Source organism: Ischnura elegans, chromosome 8 (genome assembly GCF_921293095.1).
Source record: "Ischnura elegans chromosome 8, ioIscEleg1.1, whole genome shotgun sequence".
Taxonomy (NCBI): Eukaryota; Metazoa; Arthropoda; class Insecta; order Odonata; family Coenagrionidae; genus Ischnura; species Ischnura elegans.
Window position 1 is genome coordinate 11,906,305 of NC_060253.1, and position 23,852 is coordinate 11,930,156.

At 39.0% G+C, this 23,852-nt stretch overlaps 2 protein-coding genes across 5 annotated transcripts in view; one reads left to right on the forward strand and one right to left on the reverse strand.

The window, feature by feature from the left end:
- The first annotated feature begins 1,071 nt into the window (after window positions 1–1,071).
- On the forward strand, window positions 1,072–13,394 carry LOC124163335 (zinc finger protein 37-like). Of its 3 annotated transcripts, none has more exons than XM_046540164.1 (5): window positions 1,072–1,667; window positions 5,664–5,801; window positions 10,022–10,246; window positions 10,810–11,079; window positions 11,220–13,394. In XM_046540164.1, exons 1-5 carry the CDS (start codon window positions 1,500–1,502, stop codon window positions 12,633–12,635), a joined length of 2,217 nt encoding a protein of 738 aa, XP_046396120.1. In that variant the 5' UTR covers window positions 1,072–1,499; the 3' UTR covers window positions 12,636–13,394. The 3 variants fall into 3 exon arrangements, with proteins under 3 accessions (XP_046396120.1, XP_046396121.1, XP_046396122.1); XM_046540165.1 differs by having other exon boundaries at window positions 1,098–1,178; XM_046540166.1 differs by lacking the exon at window positions 1,072–1,667 and adding an exon at window positions 4,787–5,149.
- The window catches only part of LOC124163336, a 34,743-nt gene continuing 13,475 nt past the window's right edge, over window positions 2,585–23,852 (reverse strand). Inside the window, exons 6-8 of one of the 2 annotated variants that reach the window (XM_046540167.1) lie at window positions 20,954–21,127; window positions 14,272–14,461; window positions 2,585–3,216 (exon numbers count right to left, since the gene is read on the reverse strand). In XM_046540167.1, the coding sequence (XP_046396123.1) occupies window positions 3,172–3,216; window positions 14,272–14,461; window positions 20,954–21,127 (409 nt within the window). In that variant the 3' untranslated portion in view covers window positions 2,585–3,171. The remainder of the gene's footprint in view (window positions 3,217–14,271; window positions 14,462–20,953; window positions 21,128–23,852) is intronic. The other variant, XM_046540168.1, reaches the window with a different exon arrangement.

The window sequence follows — 23,852 nt, forward strand, 5'->3', positions numbered from 1 at the left end:
CCATTAATAAGTTTTATTATTCCTAATAAGAAATCGTATGAAAAAATTGTTTCTCCTTGTTTTTAACCATTTATTTAAACAGTGACGACGACAACAGAACTTGGATTTTGTATTTTTCCTGTATTGAATCAGTAGGTGAAAACTTTGAGAGATTTCCAGTATATAGCAGGACAAGGGTGGATCCAAAACTTTTTCTGCGGTAGGCATAAGGGTCTGACAGGCAAACGGTCTTCTCATATTATTGAGATGAAAAACAACACTCGCTGTATTAAATATTCCCTTTACTCTAATATTAATGTGATCAATCTGGAATTAAATTATTGTGGATGTGTAACACAGTAACAAACAAAGGTAATGATGAACGCATTAAAAATCTTGTCCATTTTTTGAGTTTCTGGAGGGGAGTCCTAGCAGAGACAGAAAAAATTGAAAAATATTCTCGATAATAATATATATATACATTTGGAGTATGCTCCTGAACGGAAAAGTATGCCATTTATACATCGAGGATGACCAAAACTCGACGGAGATAATATCGAGGCCAACGTCCGTCTTGCGCGGCGTCGAAACATGACTCGTGAAGTGCAACCTCGGATTGCAACCTTTCAACCACAAATATAAGCTTTCAATCCTTTCAACTATTGGAAACAAAAGATGCTCGAGAATACTCAAGTACCCAATAAGGGAAACTTTGAAAGGTTCTTGAGAATACTAATCGGAAACGTCGAAAGGTCGAGGTGGTCTATGGGTCGTGGCATAAACATTACAATTAATGTATGTTCCATGGTCCTTTATACTGGTTGCTCAACTCCCGACATATTCCGGATCAGGAGTGTTGCCTGAAAAAATATAAAATTAGTGATTTATAGCTCATAGCCCATTTAAACGGATAAATTATTCAGTTTATCTAATCGTTCCTCTCATAAATCGTCCACATCATACTCTTTCTCGTGCCCACATGCTTTCGAACCGCCGCCGACACCGCGGTTAGTTCCACATTTCCCCTAGTGGTAGCCATCTGGGCTGGGGCTCTGGAGGATGAGGTGTAAATGCTGATAAATGCGCCGTTCCGTCCGTGGTTCCGTGGTTTCACGCCGTTTCACGCTCTCCAGCATACTCGGGGACATACTTAGGCATCGCTCGAGCCGTAGATAAGCAACCAGTATATAAGGACTATGGTATGTTCATGGGTTGAGGCAGGGATGTGGCGGATGTGGTCACGTCGACATTGTCGAGTGTGCAATAAGTCGAGTCCTTAGTTAATAGATCAATGGCATAGGGCTCACTATGGTCCCGATTCCTGTTAAATGACATGTAATGTTCGCAGCAGTACTTGGTGCTTAGCTCTATCTGTTGCCAGTGTAATTCGCTCGTTTCTTTTTAATGAAGTGATATACTCTCTATGCCGATGAATGCATAAACTGAGCCACAGTGTCTACGAAGTTTGTTTAGACAGTGTCTGAGCTTTATCACTGCATCTTATAATTCAAGGCTTGACGATGGAGCAAGCTCACAACAACACACACAGCAATGTTTTGTCCCCAGAAAATCTTAGTGTGTGCAGGCTGTGTTTGGCGGAAAGCGAATGCCTGGACAATATTTTTCGTCGTGAGTCATTTCAAGGAATTGCAGTGTGGAAGATTGTGGAGGATCTTACTGCTATGGAAGTTAGTTTTTGAGAAGGGTCTATCGTACATCTCTTCCAATGCTTCGTAATGGAATGCATGGGTCACTAACCTACATAAGTTGTAAGCGCTTTATAGAAACAATGTTACTTATATAATACTATCTCATTTTACGTGGAGTCACATAATTTTATTGGTAAGGATTGCCGTGGATTATGATCTAATAGGGATGACGTTGATTGATTCCACGCGTATTTTTTCGATAAACTGTTCAAATTACCTAGCCCTTGAACCAAAATTCACGAGCTGTGTAGATACCTGGGAAGTCCTATGGCATAACACGTGTAGCCACTTTCCTTTATGATGTGCAATGAGATTTCGAAAAAAATTTATTTAAAGAAAAACTTATCCAAGTTCATTTTTCATTAGAACGTGAACCTATTGGTTCTTCAGCAACCCACAGAAGGGAACCTTTTTGTGGATCAATTCGTATGGCATTATGCTTAATGTCAGGACATCCAAATGCCAATGAAAGTTGGAAGGATTAAAATATCTCTACAATAAGTTTTTAGGTTGCCTTAGGCAATCATTAAATAGGAGAAGGATAGCCTGACAAAGGTGGACTAGCTCTAGGCAGGTTGGCACCTATTTTCTTCCCGTTAACGATTGGGTATGACCAAGGCGGATCTTGGGGGGGTTTGGGGTCACGTTCCCATCCCAGACCCTTAAAAAATAAGCAAGATTTTTTAATACGGTCACATTATCATTGTGTTTGTTTTGTATTTCGAGATTTCCTTGCCCCCTCCCCCCCAGAACTAAATCCTGGATACGACCTTGCTTGTGCCCCGCCCCCCCCCCCCTCCCCCAGAAAGAAATCCTGGATCCACCCCTGGGTAAGACAATCTGTCGCAGAGATTTCCTTCAACGTTAGCTAGCATTTGGATTTATTGTCTTCAGACATTTAGCAAATTAGTAGCTCAAGCTAATCAATCTAATAATTTTAGTGACAGTTGGAACGGTAATTCTCTTTTCAATATTTACTTTCAAATGAGTCGAATTTGACTTAATGAAAACATTTTTTCAGTCCAAATGTAGTGCTAATTTTTTGTCATAATAAACACAGTGTTTAAGCGCTATTCTTTCCTCTCACAAGTTCATTTGCAAACATGTTGACAGGTTGATTCTTCTATGATTTGTGTAGTCTCAATAGGTCTCTTCCACTCTGGTATCCTGTGGGGTAGCCAGGAATTTTGTTCGGGGGGTTCCAAAACCAGGGGGGGAAATTTTTGAAAAACTGGGTGTTAAACTAATTAAACAATTTTCGTAATTGAAAAAGCTTCATTTTTCAAAGAAATCTTCTGCAAATTCCTGATTTTTTAATACATATTTTGTTATATTTTCTGAAGCAAAGTAACTCTGTTATAATTTTCCGGGCATCCCCCCTTGCTACACCACTGCTGGGATCCTTGCTTTGATGCTCATTCAATTGAGTACCTTCTTGGAATGAAGTATGGCCATGGTGTGATGATTTTTTCAATGAATGTCCTCATATTGTCCACTTTAGAGACCACCTGGCAACCTTCAGATATTGCTGTAAAAATGTGGAATACATAATTGAGTAATAGAATAGCTAAATTTGCTATTTCACATGCAACACATACAATTATGACTGGTATAACAACGCAAGGGGTGGCATAATTTGTACCCATTGTAAGTAAGCTACAACATAAGAGACTGAACTTAACTAAGCAAATTATGGTTTTCGGGGACTCCAAGTTAACTGCAGGCCTTGTTAAATCTGTTAAATCAGTAAAGTAATTGTTGATTATGAGCAAGTAACAATTACACAAAAGTAAGCTTCCTCTTTGGCTACAAGAAGTAAATTACCAATAAAAATTACATTTCGGTAAAAGTAATTATTACAAGTAATCCAATTATGTACTTAACAACACTGCTCATATCTGTTAGCATTTGGTCTGGAGCAAACTGGAGTGATTGGTTGGCTACATGGATTCTTCATTATGGAATGGCTTCCACTAACTGCATGTGTCAATAACTTACTCAACTTTCATCGGGTCTTTACTTAACCGTATTTATGTTCAAATTGGAGAGTAAAATTTTTTTTATTTTTCACAGAAATTTGCTTTAGCTCTCACAGCTCACTTCACCACTTGGCAGCATAGACATGTGCACTGCCCTGGCAAATGGAAAGAAATGGGCTGAATAGCTAGACCTGTCAAAAGCCCCCCCCCCCCCCTCCTGCTCAATGAGGATCGATTGCACAACACAATATGTGAGGTCTTACTTTTCTGAGGGTAGATATTTTTGTTCAAATTAAAACACGTCAGAACTATTAATGAACCCTTTGGGTAATGTAGTTTCGATTTCTGCTTTGTGTTGCCAGTACACAATGATACCTCCACCGCACAAATGCTCAACAATCGCACTCCAAATCAAATCTGCTCAGCTGGTAATAGCCGGAGTACAAACGCTCTTCTCCAAAGCTGGGAGAATTGGAGGTGAGCGTTTATGCTCTGGCCACTGCCAGCTGCCAACTGCATTCCTATTGCCGATGAGTGGATTTGATTCGGTGGGCAATTGTTGAGCACTTGTGCAGTGGAGGTATCAATAAAGTCTACTCAATGGATTCAGTGCTGTGGGTACATAAATAGTTCTGTTCTGCCATGGGTCTAGAATGTGATCTGAGGATATGGCATGAAAATGGTTCTCCAAATTGATAGGTTAACCTCAGCTAAATGAGTTCTTCTCACACTCTCTCTAAGAATCCAAACCAATGTGGGGTAATGCATCCTCCTTCACTCTTTTCATTTTAGTGGTCAAAAGATAAAGAGACCCATGTTTCTCCTATTGAGGATCCATCATGTACTTCTTTAGCTGTTTGCAATAAAGAAAAGATGGCCCTAATTCCTTCCAAAATAAGTTGTTGGTGCAAACGCATGGGAGCGTGTCTATGCTTCTCCACCGCTCCTTGGTCTTGTGCATGGGCATAACAGGGTTTGAAATGGATGGACGAGGCAGATACTTTGTGGAGATCCATTATGAGATACAAAGTAAAACACTTGCACTTTCCACATAAAAATTTATTAAACTACAGTCGACATGTTTTGCTGCACTGCAGCATTATCAAGACTCCAGCGAAGCATATCGACTGTAGTTTAATAAATTTTTATGTGGAAAGTGCAAAGTGTTTTACTTCATGCCTCGTAACAGGGTTTGTTGTTTACTCTTGAGTGAGCGATGCCATAAGCCAGTGGAAGGTTTTTTTCTGATCGAGTAAATGAAGCAAAACTCTCACGACGTCATCCCCTAATGAATCATGCATGGCAACTTCTTTGTCTTCTTACTTCTGCTCCTTGGCTGAATGAGGGAGATTTTTTTTGCAGTGACTCCTCTCTCCCTTCTATCTCACCGTCATCATCAGCAACAGTTGTCAATGCCATGATTGGTTTGATGCAACTTGCCACTCGATTCTCCCGTCGGCCAATCTGTCAACACTTGCATAGGTAATTCTTCTGCTTTAGATCCTTCATGACTTGTTCTTTAAATGTCTCGCCCGTGGCCCACCTATGCCACTCTTCCCTTCCGCCCGTCTTTCTATGATAATTTCCATCAGACCACCCTGTCTCATCAAAAGTCCAATTAAATTTTCACTGGGTTCTTGTAATGAATTGTGATTTCAGGTGTGAGTGAGCAAACCTAATGCCATCCCGGCAAATAATGATGCTTCCTTCAAAATGGGAAAATTCATTCCACTGCTCTTGTTTTGTGTTTTAATCACCATTTACGTATTTATATCCAATTTTTTAAATGTGTGTCTTTAAATCTTCTTTGGATGATTGATTTTGAATTGAAAATATTTGCATAAAACAAAACCTGTGCATATTGCATGTTTAACTTGGTTGAGTGCCTCTGCATATACTATTAACAGGATAATTGCCACTTCAAGTGATTCAATGGGGGGGTCACTTTCTAGTTTTACACCTATTATATGCGTTGAATGTGAATTTTCACCCTTAGGTATCTAAGGATGATGGATTGCCTGAGACAATTTGTGGCTCTTGTGTAGATAAAGTGATAGATTTTGAATCTTTTAAGCAAGAGTGCATAAAATCTGCGGTGATGCTGCGCAACATTGTTGATGGTAAAGGAGCAATGGTAAGTTGTAGTACATAATTGATTTCATCAATAATATCATTTGTACCCTGAAAGCTTTGGTTCCCTGGAGTTGAGATAGGGACTCCAAGTTGACTTTAGGCCTGTTTTCCTGCAAAGTCCTGTCTTCACCTGCCAATGGCTTTCAGATATGATCTCTGATTGAATAAATTCAACAGAAATATATTGTGGAGCAGAATGTTTAAATTGTAATATGCAAGGTTATTGTGCTTTCCGTAATCTTACTTTTGCTTCAGCATATTTCAATGCCTTAGCAGCATAATCAGCACAACTGATGTCAAAAAACTGAATGATAATCAAACAAAACAAGTAATTTACATAGTCTGTATGCATAACAGTGGGAAAGGAATAGGAGGGGTCGAGTGATTCTCATATGGGGTTAAAGGCCTTTCATTCATATTTGAAGTTGTCGGTTGACGTTGGAAGGAACATAAGGGTTATTGTGAGGGTAGGTGATTGATGTGTTGAGAAGCGGAGGCAGGGAGGAATATTTGGGTTTTTAAACATGGAAATGAGTGATAATTTGTCATTTGATCAATTAGTGTACGTCTTACTGGCAAGCCTAAATTTTAAATAAATGCTCCAACGGCAGAGCTTCTTGTCAGGGATGGTCAGAGTGATTGAAGGCCCTTGGCTGGAGCCCCCCCTTACTGGGGTATTCGGAGATCCTCCCCCAGAAAATTTTTATAAATTGCATGCCTGGAAATGGATTTTAAGGTTATAATGGCTCATAAAAACTAGATTAGGGTTAATAAAACATAAAATGAAAAGAGAATTTTACAATTTACAAAATTTGATTATGTATTATGGTTTTGTTAAATGAATTTGTTCCTTAAAACTACTCTGAAATATGTATAATGTGCCTCAAGTGCCTGAGTAATTTTACTCAACCATAAGTTAATTCTCAACAATACTTTTCAGTCCTTGTGTCGAAAACTTCCCCCTTCCAATCCATTCAATCCTAGACCACCACTCACTGAGTGCCTCAACCCAATGGTTTGCTTTAGATAGGTTAGGGTAGAGATCAACCCTGAACAAGCCACAGGCATGCAAATTTCACCAATGCAGGCATTTCCTTTCCTGCCTTGCCCTTGCTCAGGGGATTTTTGTGGGGGTGGCTTCACCTAGGATCCCTTCTCACTATCATCATGGATTCCCTAGCGTTATATAATTATGATATAAACACTTGAGGAATACTCGATTTTCAATGAAGAATTCACCTCATCCTTTCAAAAACACCTTTATAGCATCCTCAGCACATGTAACCTCCAACCATCTCCCAATTCGGAACCACACTGCAGCCTTCCCCTCTCACCGTCCATTTCCTTATCTCCCCTCTCTGCCACTTTTAAAAACGCCCTTCCTACACTGCATGCCACTAGGTCCTCAAGCACACTCTCTCTAGCTTAAGAACTCGGCCTGAGTCTCACACAACGACTTCCGGGTTCATGTGTTTAAAATGCATATATCAGGGGGGCCCATATTTTCTGACTTCAAAACCAGTTAGCTTTCACCCCCTAATTATTTCTGTTTCAATGCCTCTAAATAATGCAAATTTCATATGAGATTGGAATATTGGAGACCTGTGCTGAATTGAAAGCAAAGAAAAACGTGCCCTGTTATGTTGCATTAAATCACTCCTGCGTATGTAGGAATTTTACAATACGGTTTGCCCATTTATAGCTCTTAATTGGTTCATGTAAGTATTTATGTACCTATTCCTCTACATTAATTAGCAATTGCCCCAATATTTAATTGATAGGTGAGTTTAAAGGCCAAAAAACTAGGAAAAAATTCCATGAAACATTGAAGTATTAGAACATTTTATTGGGAAAAAAACTTATGACCAGCAAATGCTTGTACTGTGATTTATGAAGTTGTATTATTTTCTACTAAAAAGCATTGCAAATGAATCCAAAGGACATTATCCAAAGAAATAAATTGACCCACAGTTTGGCTGGACAAAACTGCAATAGGTCTTCAGCAGAGGATGACGCTGAATAGCACTGGAAAAAGGCTTTTTGCTTTGGGTCAGAAAATTAAAATCACATCACGGGATTAATTTTGATGGATGAGGGCGTACAAGCAGGAATATGGAATCAACTCTTAGATGAAATGAGGCAGATGGATTAACCAAAATAACACTAGAGAAGGTGTCATACTAACAGGAGATACAAAATTCTCTGTTCAACTTCCTTCCAACAACCTTTATAATTATCTCTGTAAAATTCTATAACTATTTTTAGATACTAATAGAGGCACTAAAATTGCTATGATATAAAATTAAAAACCTTTCTTTTACACTATTTATGAATATTGAAAAATGTGTTTCTGCTGTAATGTAAGTATTTGTAATAGCATCTCATCGAATAAAAAATTAGTTAATAATAATAATAATATAATAATAATTTTTTATTCACCGAACTGGCAATATACATTGCATGGTTTCGTCACAAAAATCACTATGATACAAATTACATAAATTCTAGGAAAAAAAAGTTAAATGCTTAAATTTTATAACTATGAAAACCCAAATACCACCAAAGGAACTGATTACTAGAATTAATATGTGACTTTGTAGATTATTACTCCTGGAGTACGTATTTCACGCTTTTAGATTTTTACATGACGATATCTATTTTTCGCGATTAAATGAAAAGTGAAAATTTTCAAGCACGCGAAAACGCGACGCGTAAGTATGAATCTCTCCATGTGACGTATTTCTGGTTCCCGCTGCCGCAAGTGAGGTGACCTTGAGGCGAGTCTAGCGCTGATACAACGCAGGCTGCTAGCGGGTAGCCGAGTACCCTGCTGGCTGGTAGCGCTTGGCTTAAATAAGGATTATTAAGATGTGTTTCCCTGAGCTCTGCGCCTCATGCATGCATTGGTAACCTCAGACGATGTATAACTCCTATCTTCTCGTATAGAAACTAGGTCCCTGTGACGTCACGTGGAGTGGCATCGCATGGGCGCCAATCTGGCCCTTTTCAAATGAGGATAAAAATGGACCATTGCCATTCGTCTAAACCGGTATTTCTAAAACGAAATAATTTGTATATTATGAATACAGTAATGGTAGGTAACGAATCGCATTCAATGCCTTTCGTTTTCTTTGATGAAGGAAACTTCCCTATTGTATAATATATATTTTCAGTTCTTTGTTTTTCTAAAAATGTATTTTTCATTGCGAATACTACTTTTGTAAACAAAAGATTGATGAGATTGGAGGAGGGGTCTATTTTCTTGATGGATTTACTTGATGGATGCCCTTAAACCTATCTGACTAATATATATGGATTGAATACAGTATGATTTGGGAAAGGTAATTAGGTTTCAATTTCTCAGATACTTTTACGATCCAATTTTTTTTTTTTTGTTCCAGTTCTGTTCTTTCCTTTTGCTCAAGGTTGTTGTTCCATTTTCTGGTTCTTAGTTATTTGATAGCATTTATACAAGCTCAGTTTTCTACAGCTAAAGAAATTTTTGTGTGAATGCCGGTGGTTGTAGTACTGATCTCTAAAATCAATGCAACCAGGAAGTTAAGAACCAAAGCGACCCATCCCATTGGTTGATTTCATTTGAACGAAAGGAAGGGGGTGAGAGCAAGAATTTTTGCATAACGTTTTTTATGCCTAAATAGGACAACCTGGCATATTTAAATGTGAACATTAATTCAGTAATCGCGACTTCATTTAAATGTGGAGAAAGGCAGAAAAATGTGACCAATGATGTAATTTCTGATGCTTTCCACATTTGGGCTTGTAAGAGTCGACGTTATGTGGGTTTGACAGAGGCTGATATTGGAGACAAGTTGAGATCAGTCTGTGATTATATTGAGAGGGCTATACACTAGTTTCAGGCCTATTTTATTTATGACTTTGTTTTGGACATTCAGATTTGCAGAAAAGTGATGGTACATGCTTGTGAACTGTCTGAACAAAACAATCAATATGAAAAAAACTATGTGTGGTGTGTGGGGGCAAGTGGACGGGAGAAGAAGAAATTTCTCAACCTTGAGAGAATAAGTATTTTGGAGGTTAAATATCTCAAGTGGTCCTTTGTAACCACTCATCATATTCATGGTTTGGTGTTTTTATTATTTTTTTTATTTATTCAGATAGATATATAAATTCATATTTGGTTATGGCTAAGTGTTCATCATTATTATTATTAACATTACAGTCTGTTTTATTTATCAATAGGGGACTCAATCAAAATGTGGCACAATTGGAGGTATACAAATTGTGGACTATGAATCAATGGAAAAAATTGATGCAGAAGAACCATTTTACAACAATGATTTAGACCCACTGCCTGCTATGAATGATATCAAAGTAAAATATTTTGAATGGGAATCTGTTGGTCGTGAAAATGGTAGTGACTTGACTGTGATCAGCAGCAGAAATTTGGTCGGAAACCAAAGCATGGTAATATGAGATGAGCAGTTTTAAAAGCCCCTGTTTCAATATTTCTTGCTTTAAAAACTGGTCAGATGAGCTACATTAGATAACCTTTCTCCCAAAGTCTCTGATCATAAAAACGTTTACATTAATCTCCTTTCTCTGGCAAGTAATGAAATTAGGTCACAAATGTGCAAAATTTATTTTTTCAAAAATTTCTGGCATAAAAATCAGTTTTAAAAGTATTTATTCTCTTCAGTTCTTGTGATTAACATTAAAAATTATGATTTAACATTTGGCCTTTACTCATCACTATTAAATTTATTTGCAATATTTTGGTTGATCATAACTTAAATTCATTATTATGTTATTTTTTTCAAATTTTTTGGTTATACATAATTACTTTTGAACTACCAATGTTTGATACTTTTATTTTAAAGGATCACTGCTGATTAATTAAAATATAATGAACCATTAACCTTATTGTAGGTTACAAAAGTTCATAGCCTCCGCTCCTATAGCAAGGTTTGATGTGGTTACAAAGTTGTCACTGAAAGATAACTCACAGTGTTCAATGATTTTATTTTTAGGATGGACAGACTGCTGGTGAAACACCCAGTCTTAGCTTTAAAGAGCATTTAATTGAGTGTGCAGTTCTTGAGAGGAAAGATGATGACTTGGGCCATGTGAGTGACACTAACCATGTAGGAGGCACTCTTCTCAAAGTGGAGTGTGAGTGCAATTTTGTGCGATTGGGGGTGACTGGGGAAGATGATGCATTGATGGAATCTTTGGAAGATTCTGATCCTGAGCAGCTGAGAACCATTGACATAAATACAGTCAAAGAAGAGCCCTCAGAGGTATGTAATTCCCCCCCAACGAATGAGTGGAACAAGGATAGATTACGTATCAGTTTTTTTAGTTTTAAGTTGTACCATTCTCTTGAGTAACCAATTAGAATCTACATAGAGTCAATTGAATATTCCTTTTCTCAATTCAGGAAGATTCGGATACCAAACCGGATTTGAGCAAGCTTTTTGATGAGGATCTGAATTTTAACTGTCCCTCATCTCCTCTGCCAACAACTGATAATATCTATTTGGATTATTCTATGAGAAAAGAAGAAAATGTCGATGAGGTTGAAGCTAAATCAAGCTGTCGTGACAGTGAGTTTTTCCACAAGCCTAATGCTGTGTCTCAGCAACTTCAGTTGAAGATGGACCAAGTGTCTGTAGCTCACAGTTTTCCTTCTTGCTCATCCTCGCTCTTGACGGAATCATCTTCGAGCAGAGGCAAGCTCTCACAACATGCTAGCAATTCCTCAGACCACCACAAAGTTCAAGAAAATGAATTCCCCAAACATGGAAATGACTCAGTGGAGAACAATGAGCTTCCAGTAGTGGGACTAGTCTCTTCTTGTGCTCGACTACTTCCAGTCTCTCTCATTTTAAAAACATGTTCCAAAACCAAAAAGTTTTCACGTGACTCTAGCACATCCTCCAGTCAGTCAACATATCCCGATTTAAAAGATATCCATCCCTCCCAATCAGACAGCACCTCTAATCCTGACATTGAAGCTGAAAATACAAGCGGCAGAGTGAGTCCAGTCAGAGAGACCAGGGCTAATCTCCCGAGAGCCACAAAGAAACAACGTAGCTCTAATAATGAATCTTCGTTGAGCACAATGGCATTACCAAAGAGTGAGGTGGACATTTACAAGTGCTTCCATTGTCGCAAGGAATACAGGAATAAGTATTTCTTGGCAAAGCACATTATGATAATTCATCAAAAAACAAAACAAAAATCAGACCAAGGGAAGGATAAATTCATTGTTGCTAAGCAAGCGGATGGGCTGTACCCTTGTGCAGAATGTGACAGAATGTTTAGACGTAAACAAACCCTTCAATATCATGTAAATGTTGTCCACAAAGGATTGAAGAAGCAGTTTAAATGCTCTCTCTGTGGTACTTATGTGTCGAGGAAAGATGAGCTAAAGCGTCACTTTGAGCGTAAACATAAGCACTTGGGTGATTGCGTTCCCTTCCCATGCCAAGACTGCTCCTCTGTTTTCAGCTCAAAGAAGAATCTGCGAGATCACAAGAGGAGGGTGCATGATTTCAATGGCCACATGGAGTGCACTGTCTGCAAGAAAATCTTCAATCTAGCTTACAACCTGAACAGGCATATGGCCACTCACCAGCAGCACAGAGAGTTTGCTTGCGAGGCGTGTGGCAAGACTTTCAAGGAAGAAAGGTGCATGAAGATGCACCAAAGGAGAAAGCACGAAGTGAAGAAGTCACATCAATGTGGGCACTGCAACAAGTTATTCGTCACGAAATATGAGGTTCAGACTCATGTTAAAGTACATTTTATTGAACAGTTGAAACAGGAAAGGAGTAGAAGGAAAGCCTCTTGAATTATCGAAATCTGATTACTCTTTATAACTGCTGGGCCAATGTAGGGAATTTCTCATCTCCTGAGAGAGTGTAAATATTATGTATTCCATGCAATTCAACCGTGAAGGAATGTTTGTTTTATTTGTTAACATGGCTTATGTTGCCTAACAAAGTACAGTTAAGTGCCAATTTCTTTTACTGTTGTTCGTGAATGATTTTGAAAATTATAGGGGCCCATATTTTTGGTTATCAATATCTCGCATACCACTGTAGCTCTTTGGGATGAAAAATTGACCCTTTTGGCATTCACCTTTTAGCACGTAAGATGACGATGTCAAAAACCCATTTCTCTTATTGGGTGCGCTATTAACATCATACACACACACACAAAATTGGATGTTGAAGATAACTCATTAAATGAAAAATTATTACTGAGGAATAAATCCGTAAATGTCGCGAGGGAGTACCGTGGTAAACTATAGTTGATTGATGGGGACATTCATTGGAAATTCCTCCCTTGAGTGGGAATATCAACAGGTGCCAAAAAGTCTGGAAGGAGCGAGACTTCTCGCGTCCCATCAAGACTTCCGACTCAAGTGAGACTCGCTGCACCGGAAGACCCATCCTGACAATGCCGAGAAATGAAAGTCTCATCTCGACCGCTGAGATTCGGTTAGTCGAGAGTCTTGCACGGCCGTAGTGTTTACGCAGTGAAATTTTGATGTTGAATGTATTTAAGCATCTATCTTGGTGGATAAATAAAAATAACAATATTTTTATTTGTCCAGTGATTTTTTTGTTACAAATATAGGGCACGTCAAGGTGTGAGTGAGATACAAAAAGAGTAAAAAAAATGTCCACTAAGAAATTTATCCACTAAACAAAATAAGTGTTTCGAAAGAGGCTCATGAAGCTTGCATTTGAAGAGGAATATGGTGTTTACTCTCTTAACTTCCGGTGGAAGCTTATATAATAACAATGGGCCCATGTGCGATGGCGAGTTTTTAGTTCTTGTCAATGTTCAGTGGAGGCTTGTACCACTCCTGAGACAATAACAATAGTAATCATCATTGGTTGCATAATGAGAATTAATCTTTTTTGCACAAATAATTGCAGCATACATGTGCACACAGGGGAGAGAGAATATATGTGCTAAATTTCAGGAATAGAGGGTGACATGGGACATAAGCAGTATAAGGCTATATATTGTGTAAAGGTACCTTTGGTGAATAATGCGTTGAGTCATTGACTTCTGTGTCAGAATAAAATTGACTCAATTTGTCTTGTTATCCACCAGCATTTGCAATTAGTTAAGTTTCTTATGTTTATTTATTTTTTTATGGGTGGAAATAGCGGCTCCAAAAAATTCTTCTAGAAGAGGGTCTTGATAAAATTGTCAAGTGGAACTGGATGTTTCTTATGTCATGCTATACTAAAGAATGCAATTAAAAGGGTTCATATACCATGTGTGTAAATCATGGAAGTGGCTTGAATTCAAAATTGAACCCTCTCATAGAGCACAAGTCTACTGCTCATAAACCTCTTTATTCGTTATGATTTTAATGAATCATCAAGTCTCTCTTTTTTCCTTCAACAAATGAAAGATGTCCTTGAATTGAACTTTTCTTATTTTATAATGTAGATGGTTCTCCTTACCTCAACTTTGTCATCTAGAGCTTGCCGTCTCTGCAAAATTTCTATGACGAGCAGAGCAGCTGCTGCGACAGCTCCTGATGCTAGCAGGAGAAAGGCAGGATAGGCATCTTTCATTGTTAGGCTGGCAGTTTTTGACTGTTCATTTTTATCATAAATTTGGTTGTATTCTTCATACTGATGCTGGCTATCACTGTTAAATCAAGGAAAGGTTCATTTGTTAAATCTTCTAATTATGTAACCATGATGTGTGAATATTTCATGCATGCATATTGTAGCTGTTCCTGATTGGACGCGCTACTAGGAAAGAGTGGTGAAGGCTAGGGAGACGAGCATTGGGGCCAAATCAGAATCGAGGCATTACTTTGGTCGTTCACAATTATGCGGGTGTGAGAATGCTTTTGCGCCCATTTCCTTCCCACCCTCACCTCTTGCCCACTAATTAGGCGAGTGTGTCACAAATCCCCCGTGGCCTGAGCTGTAAGAAACCTTATAATGCGCTCCACTTCACAACCATCCACACACTGGTAAAGGCGGATCAAACAGGGTGCTCACCCTTGTACTTGCTCCGGGAGTATTTAAGGCTCTGCTGTTGTGGTATATTATAGGAGTGAGATTATATGCGACCTTTTTTTTATCTCCATACCACTACCTAGGGAATTGTTAGATCACAATGCCTGGTACTCTTAAAGCAAATATTATAGAAATTCCAATCGAGTTCCTTCCACATGCTACAAAGAAATTTTTCTAAAATTCAATGTTTTTTGGTCATCATCATCAGTTGTCAACAATATCGGGAGATCCGGGTTCGAATCCCGGCTAAGTCAAATATTTTTTCATGGCGAACTTCATCCTTTGGTGTATTTAATCCTAGGATTGTTTTCATGCAACTCTCAATTCCTCTCTCCTATCCGCTAGCCTTTTCATACCGACGTATTTCATCTCTTTTACATCCTTTATAACCCTATGTCCTATGTAACTCATTCGTGGCCATCCCTTGCCCTTCTTCCCTTCCACCTGTCCATCTACGATAGTCTTCATTAGGCCGTCATGTCTCATAATGTGTCCAACTAAGTTATTCCGTCTTCTGCTTAAGGTTTTTAGGAGGTTTCTCTTTTTTTCCACTCTTCTGAGCACTTCCTCGTTACTTACACGGTCAATCCATTTTACCTTCATCAATCTTCGGTAGCACCACATTTCGAATGCCTTCGCTCTTGACTTCACTGCTACTGTCAATGTCCAAGCCTCGCTTCCATAGAGAAACATACTCCATGTGTAACATCTGATGTATTGTTTCTTCTTTTTGTAGAAAGCCCTCTTTGCCTGCGCTATTCTACTGACAATTTCTTTCTTGTTTTGTCCATTGTCCGGTAATTCAGCTTCCCAGGTAAGAAAACTCTTTCACTTCTTCAAGCTTATGCTTCCCTAAGTTAATTTTTGTCTTAGCTTTCTCCTAGATTTCATTGGTGGCTTTCTCTATGTAAACATTAAAAATTAAGTGCACACCCTTGTCTCACCCCTTTTCTTATTCTTGCTTCTGCACGGTTGGGTCCACATGTGATCACAGCTACTTGGTTTTTTTACAAAACGTGAACAATTCTACGATCATTGTGCAGGAGTCAGAATTTTTTCGGAAATCTAAGCATTGAATTCCATTCCACGTTATCAAATGCCTTCTCTAAATCGACAAATGCTATGAAAGTCATTTTGTTTTTCTCCATTCTCTTCTCTTTGAGCAGCCGAAGAGCTAAAATTACTTCTTCTGTGCCCTTGCATATCCAAAATATGAATTGGTCCTCATCCAGGAATTTTTCTGCTCTTGGTTCTATTCTCCTGTAAATGATTCTTGTCAGAATCTTCGATGCATGTGTCGTCAGGCTTATGGTCCTAAGTCTTCACACTTCTCTGCTCTCTTCTTATTGGGTTTGGGAATGATGATGTTCTTCTCGAAGGTACTAGGTAAATCTCTTGTTGAGTACATATCGCAGATAGTTTTATACAGTTGAGGTAAGACCTTTTCTCTTGCGTTTTTGATTAGCACTGCTATAATGTCATCTATTCCTGGGGCCTTATTCTTTCGCAGGTCTCTTATTGCAGCGTCAATTTCCAATCTTAAAAATCTTGCTTCCATGTCATCCGTTTCAACTTCACTTTCCTCTTCGATAATTTTTGAGCTAAGTGTGGTTCAATTGTATAATTCCTCCTGGTATTCCTTCCATCTCTTGGCTTTGTCTTTGTTTTCAATTAGAACATTTCCATTCTTGTCCCTTATAGTATTACGTCTTGTGCTTTGTTCCTTGAAATGGTTCCTCACTATTCTAGAGTCCGCTTCCACTTTCCCTTGTACGAGGTTATTTTACTCGCCCTCGCATATGTTCCTCATCCACGTCTCTCTGGCTTTCCTCGCTTTGCTGCAAATCTCGTCCTTTATCCTTTTGGAGCAAGCCTGTCCTTCCTCAGTATGTATTCGTATTTTTATACTTTCTCCGCTCTTCAATGAGGTTTATGACTTCATCCATGATCCATGGCTTTTTCTTAACACATTTTCTTCTCCCTAGAACTTCACTGTTTTTTGGTAACCACCTGATACTCATTTCATGTGTCTCAAAAAAGATAAAAGAGGTCAGTCATATATTTATCCTTCAATATCAAAGAGAAGTATGTACATATTTAGAAACAGGATCAGATAATTATAACAAACCAGAAATTAAAATAAATGATGACTGTAATGAAGTGGTTGTTGACATTGAGGACTTATGCATGCTTATTTAAAGATTGAGCTAACTGTTTGTCCTTCGCACAATTGAGTCATTCGACCTCATATTACCAACTGTTCGACTATCAGGGTCTCAGATTTTGCTTATAAGATCGGTAGGGAGCGTATTCACTGTAAAATAAATTAATAAAAAAATGAAAAATATAATAAGCAAGCATTGACGGTGTTGATAAACATTGTTAATCAGGTTTTTTCAGAATGAAAGATCATCGACGATGTTTCTTAAATAACGACAAATCCTCTGAAATAGCCAAACATTTATGTGACGAAAACCATTAGTGTAATTTTGAGCCTAGGATTTTACATTGTATTGACAAGGGGAGAAAAATGGACTTCTTAGAACAGTTTGAGATTGTGAATTGCCCCACTAAACTTTGTAATGACCATATGTTCCCCTCCCACTCACCATTACTTTACGTCACACTACCATCCCCCTACGACCAATCATATTTTTATTCTTTCTCCGCTCTTCAATGAGGTTTAGGACTTCATCCATGATCCATGGCTTTTTCTTAACACATTTTCTTCTCCCTAGAACCCACACTACCATCCTTCTTCAAAAACAGCTTTACCCGTCATCATTGTTCCTTCCTACCCCTCTTTCTTCACATCCCCCCCTTCATCCACGGTTACCTATTTAAGTGCAAGCCACCCACCAAATTGTACCTGATGATAGCATGATATGCAGAAACCCGGGTTGCACTATTTAAAGTGTGGAACAGAACAAAGTATTTTTATTTTATGATTGTTAATCATGTAAGTTACAGGTGATATTACTATAATATCGAACAATTAGGAGACGTATAGACATTGTTATAAGCCTGTGGTATGTAATTCTGATGGAACCAAAGAGCCATGCAGGAGAAAAATACAAATGTTTAAATTTGCTTGGGAAACGCATTAATGTGATGCAAATTTTATTCTGTATAATAGTATAGTAGATATGTATAACTATGTTACAAAATAACAGTTTCTGCTCTTTTGGGGATGAAAGTACAGCAATTGAGAAATTTTTGTAAAATATACATTGTTAAAAGTTGACAATAATAGGAAACGGCATGAAATCATTTTTGAAAGTTAATGTCTTAAGATATGCCTTAGCTTGGAAATGAGACCACATATCATGACTCCACAGCAAATTGGTGGAGAAATAGATAGAATTATATGCTTCAAGGCATGTTTTCTATAGCAAAGCAATTTCTTTAACACAAGGTTTACTTAGTTTGAGGTGAAGTTAAGCCAATAAGGAAATTTTCATCAAAGGTAGGTTGGTTGAATTAATGTGGAATAGTGCAAAATGAATGAAAATTAAAGAATTAAATTTAGGTCACTTATTGTAATACTAGTATTTTATGTCCATATTTAAAGACTGAGTGAAAGAGAATTTAAATCATGTTATTTTTGTGAAAAAAGCATTGGAGTACCTGAATATCCCACACAGCAGTTTTTAGAAGTTTTCAGGACACATGAGTTAGTTTAGGATTAGGGAAATCTGATTATTTTCTTTATTTTGCTTGCACAAATCAATGGGAAATTCTAGATTTTTTTTCTCAATTTGACTTTATAATGTAAAACCCATTTTTCAATTATCTTATATTGTTTTTCTTTGTGTTGTATATTTCTTATATGTCTTGTAAAGGCTCAAATTTATTTTGTATGATGCAAATTAAACTTTATTCCATTCAACAAGAGTGTTTTATGCATATATAACCTTGCCAGTGTGTCTTACTTTTGCAATAGTCGCACACCCACGTGCCGTAATCGTCCACCCATTTCATTCATATACCAACCCAGTAGAACTCGATCTCTCCTGAGCCACCAGACCAGTTCCCACCCCTCGAGGCACATGTCACATCGGAGAAAACAGACAACTTGCCCATCTACACATGTGCACCCTTTCCCCCTCCACATGACACCACCTCCTATTTAGCGCACGGACAGAAATGTCACTACAAATATGAAAATGCTGTTTCTGCAATAGGGTAGTTTCCTTCATCAAAGAAAACGAAAGGCATTGATTGCGATTCGTTACCCACCATTTGTGTATTCATAATACACAAATTATTTGGTTTTTGAAATACCGGTTTTGACGAATGGCAAGGGTCAAATTTTATCCTCATTTGAAAAAGGCCAGATTGGTGCCCATGCGATTCCACTCCGCATGACGTCACAGGGACCTAGTTTCTACACGAGAGGATAGGAGTTATACATCGTCTGAGGTTACCAATGCATGCATGAGGCACAGAGCTCAGGGAAACATGTCTTAATAATCACCTATTAAAACTGGCTAAGTTCGGAAAGTTTTCTTCGTTTGATAAGGTATTAATAAGCCTTTTTTAAGCCAAGCGCTACCATGCAGCAAGGTATGTACTCAGCTATCCGCTAGCATCCTGCGACGTATCAGCGCTAAGCCTCGCCTCAAGGTCACCTCACCGGGCGGGAGGGGGAACCAGAAATACGACGTACGGAGATATTTCCCGGCATTCATACTTAAGCGTTGCGTTTTCGCGCGCTTGAAAATTTTCACTCTTCATTTAATCGCGAAAAATAGATGTTGTCAATTAAAAATCTAAAAGCGTGAAATACATACTCCAGGAGTAATAATCTTTCTATTAAAGCAATAAAAAAATAATAGGAAACCACCCTATTGTAACTGAATTAGTTTTAGAAAAGCTTATGAATTTTCCCCCAAATTTGACCAATGTGCACAATTGGTCAGTGTCAGTGCTCCGTCATTGATTTCTCAGAGTGGTCTTTTGGGCCACTACTTGCCTGAGAACTAGTAGCTTATTCGCGAGAGCTCAATTATTAGTTCAAGGTGGCCTCTGGTGTGGTGCTATATGATTCAAAAGCCCCTGTGTAGCACCTACTCAATTGTGTGCTTCAGGGGCAAATTATTTATGTAACCGGTCTTCCACAGAGAAGACAGGAAATATGTAGCAAGGAAGTCAATTAGCAGGTGTCAAATGGGAGTCTGGCATCTTGGGGCTTGCAATTTTGAGCCAGCCTCAAAGGCATCCAAGCTTCTCAAATCATTGTTCCTGAGCTGGGTATTAGGTGGTTGACAGGTGCCTATTTGGAGCATGGTAACATTGGTGCTCGGTAGCTTGAGAAGGTGGGACAACTCGTGGGGACTGATTCTGCTAGGAACGTCTCCTGGTCACCTGAGGTTGTCGCCACCCCATGAAACCCCTCTCCTGAAACCTCTCCTGAACTTTGCCGCTATTCTCAGTGAATTCTTGGACATCACTTAGTCAAGCTATAGGGACTTGGTAAACCCCCTCTCAGTCTCATTCAAGCCTTGTCGGAAGTACTCCATCAAAGTGTAAAGGGAAGAACAAAATGTGTCCTTTGGTGATTTTTGATTTACAAAGGGTGCATTAAGTAAATTTTGATGTTCAATGTAAAATAACAGACTGAAGTACTATTTTTGATGTTGTAAATTCAAGTCATATTATTGTTTTTGGTGCGTGAAGTCATGCGTTTCGTTCATAATTTACAAAAGGTCATCAATTTTCACTCCTCATCCCTCTTTAGTTTATAGGATTGTTGTTGTTTTCCTTATTTTTTGTCATTGTTTCAATGTAAATTCTGTCCATCAATTGAACACATGCAAAGTTGTGAAGTAGAATTTAATGGTGAAGGTCATTCAATGCCATCCAAGATTGGAGAGGCAGTGAACTCCTATCGATCAACTTGGTGTGGGACCCTCCCCCACCCCCTGCAAACTTACCCTTTGTGAGCCTCTTTTATAAACAATTTTTACCACCATTTATGTATTTAGTTTTCTTTAATGTCGACATTGCCCTGACTTCTGGTCTTAGCTGTTTGCGAGCTACTGGGCAGACGGGCTGTGATAGTATGCACAAAAACTCTTACTACATACATAATTACAAAATCTAAATTTACCTCACTGCCTCAGATTCTTCAACATCCAGAATACTGTTTTCCTCCTTGCCTTGGATTAGAAAGGAGCAGTTTAAAACAGGCTTATGGGGATTCATCTTTGAGGCACAAATGGTCAGATTGCCTTTTAGTAAGTCAGACATCAAGTGCGATACTGGGAATTTTCCTACTGCAAACCTGGAATGAAGAAGATTAAACTAAGACATTGCTGCAGCCCAAGTCAGGTCCAGACAATTTTTATGGTAGGAGGCAGGAGAGTTTACAGGAGCATTGAGGGTACAGAATGTCCAAAAGCAGGTTTTGCTATAATGAGAGTTCTTGGCCTTCGTGTTGGCAAATCATACCATTATGCTTTTGAAATACACTTTTTACTCCTGATTGACCTCTGAGAAATATCATCCAAACGTGATACTCTGTTTGAAGCCACTTGCAATCAAATCTCAGTATTTGATCACAGCCTCCTAGAGGTCTCCAAGACTTGTAGATTTATCTTAGCTTGGTGTCCACTGAAGCCAACCATGAGTCTCAAGAGACTTTTCGCAATTAGTAGTTCATTGGAATTGCCTTTCCTTATAGGTAACAGACTCTCAAAGAAAAAGAAATTGAAAATCAAGAGGACATGTTTGGATGAGAAGTGCATTCAACATCATCACTAGTCAACAATCCTAAGATTGGTTTGATGTAGCTCTCCATTTCTCTCTCCTATCTGCTAACCTTTTCATACCGACGTATTTCTTCTCTTTTACATCCTTTGTAACTCATTCGGAGCCATCCCTTACCCTTCTTCCCATCTACATATCCTTCAATGGTTGTCTTCATCAGGCCGTCGTGCCTCAAAATGTGGCCAACAAAGTTATCCCGTCTTCTGCTTAAGGTTTTTAGGAGGTTTCTCTTTTCTTCCACTCTTCTTAGCACTTCCTCATTACTCACGCGGTCAATCCATTTTATCTTCATCAATCTTCGGTAGCACCACTTTTCGAATGCTTCCACTCTTGACTTCTCTGCTGCTGTCAACATCCAAGCCTCGCTTCCATAGAGAAACATACTCCATGTGTTGCATCTGATGAATTGTTTCCTTACTATTATGCTCATATTCTCAGCTGTAAGAAGATTCTTCTTTTTGTAGAAAGCCCTCTTTGCCTGCGCTATTCTAGTGACAATTTCTTTCTTGCTTCGTCCATTGTCGGTAATTCAGCTTCCCAGGTAAGAAAACTCTTTCACTTCTTCAAGCTTATGCTTCCCTAGGATAATGTTTGTCTCAGCCTCCTCTCTTTTGTTGCATACTAATATCTTAGTCTTCTTTTTTTATTTTCAGCTGATATGTGGCCATTGTCCTTCCCATGTTTGTCAAAGTCTTCTTCAAATCCTTCTCTGACTCAGCTATGACTGCTATGTCGTCAGCAAATTGCAGCATACTATTTTTTTGACACCCAAAGCTTTCTCCTAGATTTAATTGATGGCTTTCTCTATGTAAGCATTAAAAATTAAGGGGGAAAGTGCACACCCTTGTCTCACCTCTTTTCTTATTCTTGCTTCTGCACCGTTGGGTCCTATAGCTTCCACTTCAAAAGTCTCCCTCCTCAGGCCACTTCATTTTGCTGTATCCTAGCATGTTGATATTCAGTCTTTGCATTTTCACCAAAAAGTTTTCTAACTTAGCTCAAGTTCTAGGTGATATCACGTTCCATGTACCTATCCTCATAACATTATCACAATTGACCAATGTACCATCTCGGGTATTCCCCGCATGGAGATCCGAGTGGGGGACTAGTTTACCTCGAGAATGTTTTACCTTGGAGAATTCCATCATGTCGGATTATTTAAAGTTGGAGTAGCTGCGACTCCTCGGGATAACAATTGGTAGTTTCCCCTTGCCTTCCACAACACAGTACTACAGCCGTTAAAGTAAATATTACCACGCGTGCAGTGAAATGAGTGCTGCTGTACTGACCACCGTGTTCTCCATCTTTACTCATATGAAGAAGAGCTGCTGCCCTCTCCTCCGGGTGATGTGAGGCATAATTGTTGGTGGCCTCCTGTTGCCAAGTCACAGCATCTTCACAGGTTTGATGTATCATTTAGATGGCCTATCTTACCCAGGGATAGACCCATACCACTTCGAAAAGTTGCCGCTTTTTGTCCACGACTGCTTATTCGACAAGTAAACTCACTGATATCGCTTGAAGGGGATCTCTTTGTAAATCTTCACAACTTGGGGGGGACGTAATGTGGGATGACAGTTTTACTTATGGGCTCTCTGGGTCATGGATGGAGATGACCTCCTTGGCTGGCCTGTCAGGGTCGCTGCGTCTTCATTCGTCGTGGGCTGAGAGAATATTTAGATCCGTATATTGTGGGGTGACTCTCTTCCTCTGGGCGCAGGAAATGTACTGCCTTTTCTCCTGTTTCCTCTATTTCACTGCCTTAACTCCTCTTCGTCGAACCTCCACGTTTTCGTTCCTTTCTGTCTCTCCGCCATATAGTAAGTATGATGCCTCCTCTGACAGGCAGCACCTTCGGATGCAATTGAAAGCTGGGAATGATCTGTCTTTTCAAGGTGGAAGTTGCCCGGGTTTTATGACCCACGGAGGGTTGGTTTTCAGGGGTTGGGACAGGTAGGAGAAACCCAGAAAGAGGCGGGTTTCTGCACATCGTCACCATCAGGAGGGGGAGGGAGGAGGATTTTGCCAAAGCATGCTTTCCATTCATGGAGGGTGGGGTTGTGGATTACATCACCTTCAGTCCGCTTGCTTGCTGGTGTTGTTTGGAGGAATGGGGTGGGGGGACGTAATGTGAACCTTACACTGGTCATGTAGGCACACGGAAAAAACCCAAAATCAGGAAGCGGGAGGAATCATGGGGGGGCTTTACACTTGAGTCGATTCACGCTTCACTACATACT